Source organism: Dichomitus squalens (genome assembly GCF_000275845.1).
Source record: "Dichomitus squalens LYAD-421 SS1 unplaced genomic scaffold DICSQscaffold_211, whole genome shotgun sequence".
Lineage (NCBI taxonomy): Eukaryota > Fungi > Basidiomycota > Agaricomycetes > Polyporales > Polyporaceae > Dichomitus > Dichomitus squalens.
In genome coordinates this window covers 1,210-3,514 of record NW_006767093.1, presented here as the reverse complement: position 1 = coordinate 3,514, position 2,305 = coordinate 1,210, and the positions used below count along the sequence as shown (strand labels likewise).

Below are 2,305 nucleotides of genomic sequence, written 5' to 3'. Positions count from 1 at the left end.
AAGCTAGTGTGAGAGACTGTGAGCCTGAGAGTAAGTCTGAGCGCTCCTGGGCGATACTGAGTGACGACTCAATGCCTGGCTTGACTCCAATGTCTGACACGACTTCGTCTTCAGGCGGAGACTGTCCGATCTCTGTAGAAGATGATGACGTTCGAGTCAGTGACACTGAATCAGAAGAATTCGAGTTCCCGCTCACCTGGAAGGAGGGAGCGGCTCGCTATGCTCTAGGGAACGTGTTCGAGCAGAGGGCTGCTCAGGTACTAGATCAGTATCGTCCCTACTGGTCAGGACAGAGTACTGACCCTGAGACCGATTTCTTCATGGTAACTCAGGTCTCTGAGTCTATGTATGTCGTTGAATGTACTGCGAACGAGGTTGAGATGTACCTCACAGCTGATGAGCTTCGGAATGCAGAACTAGACTTACCTGGCCGGTATAGGATCGCTCTGAGTGAGCAAAACTGCCCTAATCTCATTGAGGGGGGTACTGAACCTATGGGCGACGCCATGGCATTGATACTTGAACAAGAACTGAATGAAACATTACCTTATCCCTCCGGACACTTGGGCAGCATTTTGCAGTCGCGTTTCCGATGTTTTCAGCTTGACAGCGTTGTAGAGATCCTAGACAACTACCTGGCTGTGTCAGTAAGCATTAGCTGCGAAAAACTGAAGAATGTAAGGCTCGACTTTAGGGACTGGTACGCACAAGAGGTCCGTCGCATCTTCGCGGATGAGAAGGGAATTACCTTCTGTTTTGAAGACCTGGAGGGCGAGCTTCAGTCGCTGTTCTCCCGGTCGCCGTTAACTGAACCATGTGGACTCACACTGGAGCTGAATGCGATTCAGTCCAGTAAGCATGCTAAGGTTGATAGAGGCGAACTCACGGTTCAGCGGAACGCTGCCTTTCAGAGGGATTTGCGTCGTGTAATCCCAGAACCTATAGTCGTTGTAATTCTAATCAATGGCCAGCCGGTGCGAGCCCTGTTAGATACCGGCTCTTTAGCAGATTTCATGTCAGCAAAGCTGGCTCACCAATTGAAGGTCGAAACCTTCGAGCTCGCAAAGCCGATGCCCTTGCATCTTGCAGTGCAAGGCTCTAGAGCGAAAATCAATTATGGCTGTACGGCTCAAGTCGAATATCAGAGTATAAATGCTAAGAGATACTTCGATATAATCAACCTGCTGAATTACGACGTGATTCTAGGCACACCGTTCTTCTTTCAACACAAAGTACTTACCGGGTTCAATCCGACGAAGGTGGTCATTGGAAGCTCGTCCCCGCTGCCTATTGAGGGCAAACAGGCTCGTGTCCTCGAGTCTAGGGCTGCCGAGGTTTTTGCAAATCGTGTTGAAGCTGCAAGGAAGCTTCTGAGTGGATATGCGGCCCCTATCTGCAAGGAGGCAAGTGACTCACCTCTTCCGCCGCTGAGGGCCATAAATCATACAATTCCTCTTAAAGACGAGTCTAAAATATACTCGTGGAGACCTTCTAAGTGTCCGGACGCTCTCAGAGATCTCTGGCGAGAAAAGAGAGATGCTTACCTGAAGTCTGGACGTTGGAAAATGTCCAACGCTCGCAACACGTCGCCAATGCTGCTTCTGACGAAGCCGGGGACAGGTGTGAAAGGAATTCCACCAAAATTGCGAGTTGTTTGTGACCTGAGAGAGAGAAATGCGAACACTCACAAGGTCACATCGCCTCTGCCTGACATGGAGGCGATTCTTCATCGCATTTCGCGCAAGCCTTACCGGTCTCTGATTGACGGCAAGGACGCCTATGAACAAATCAGGATAGAACCTTCTCATGTTGGTAGAACGGCTATGACGACGCCGGACGGCAATATGGTCAGCCTGGTTCTTCAGCAGGGTGACTGCAACGCAGTAGCGACTTACCAGACACTGATGAATCATGTTTTTGCCCCATACATCGGGGTCTTCATGGACGTGTACCTGGATGACATTGCAATCTATTCTGACTCACTTGACGACCACGTCAAGCATGTAAAATCAGTAGTAGACATTCTGAGGCGAGAAGAACTCTACCTGAGTGCCTCTAAGCTTCGTCTCCTGTGCTCCGAGCTGAAAGTGTTAGGGCGCATAGTTGACGACAAGGGTATCCGGATGGACCCAGACAAGGTCGACAGTGTGTTGAACTGGAAGGTCCCGACTAACAGAGAATTGCTCTGAGGATTTCTCGGCTCTGTGGGATACTTGGCTGATGACATCGCGACTATTCGGATCCCAATGGGGATTCTCACGTCACTCACAGGCACGGAGACAAGTTTCCGCTGGGACCATACTCA

General features: G+C 50.2%; 1 protein-coding gene across 1 annotated transcript; it reads left to right on the top strand.

Moving 5' to 3' along the window:
• Window positions 1–506: 506 nt before the first annotated feature.
• DICSQDRAFT_73785 (uncharacterized protein) lies at window positions 507–1,622 on the top strand (the record flags this gene model as incomplete). Its single annotated transcript, XM_007371722.1, has 1 exon — window positions 507–1,622. A coding segment is annotated over one exon (1,116 nt), but the record flags the coding sequence as incomplete, so codon positions are not given.
• Between the last annotated feature and the right edge of the window lie 683 nt (window positions 1,623–2,305).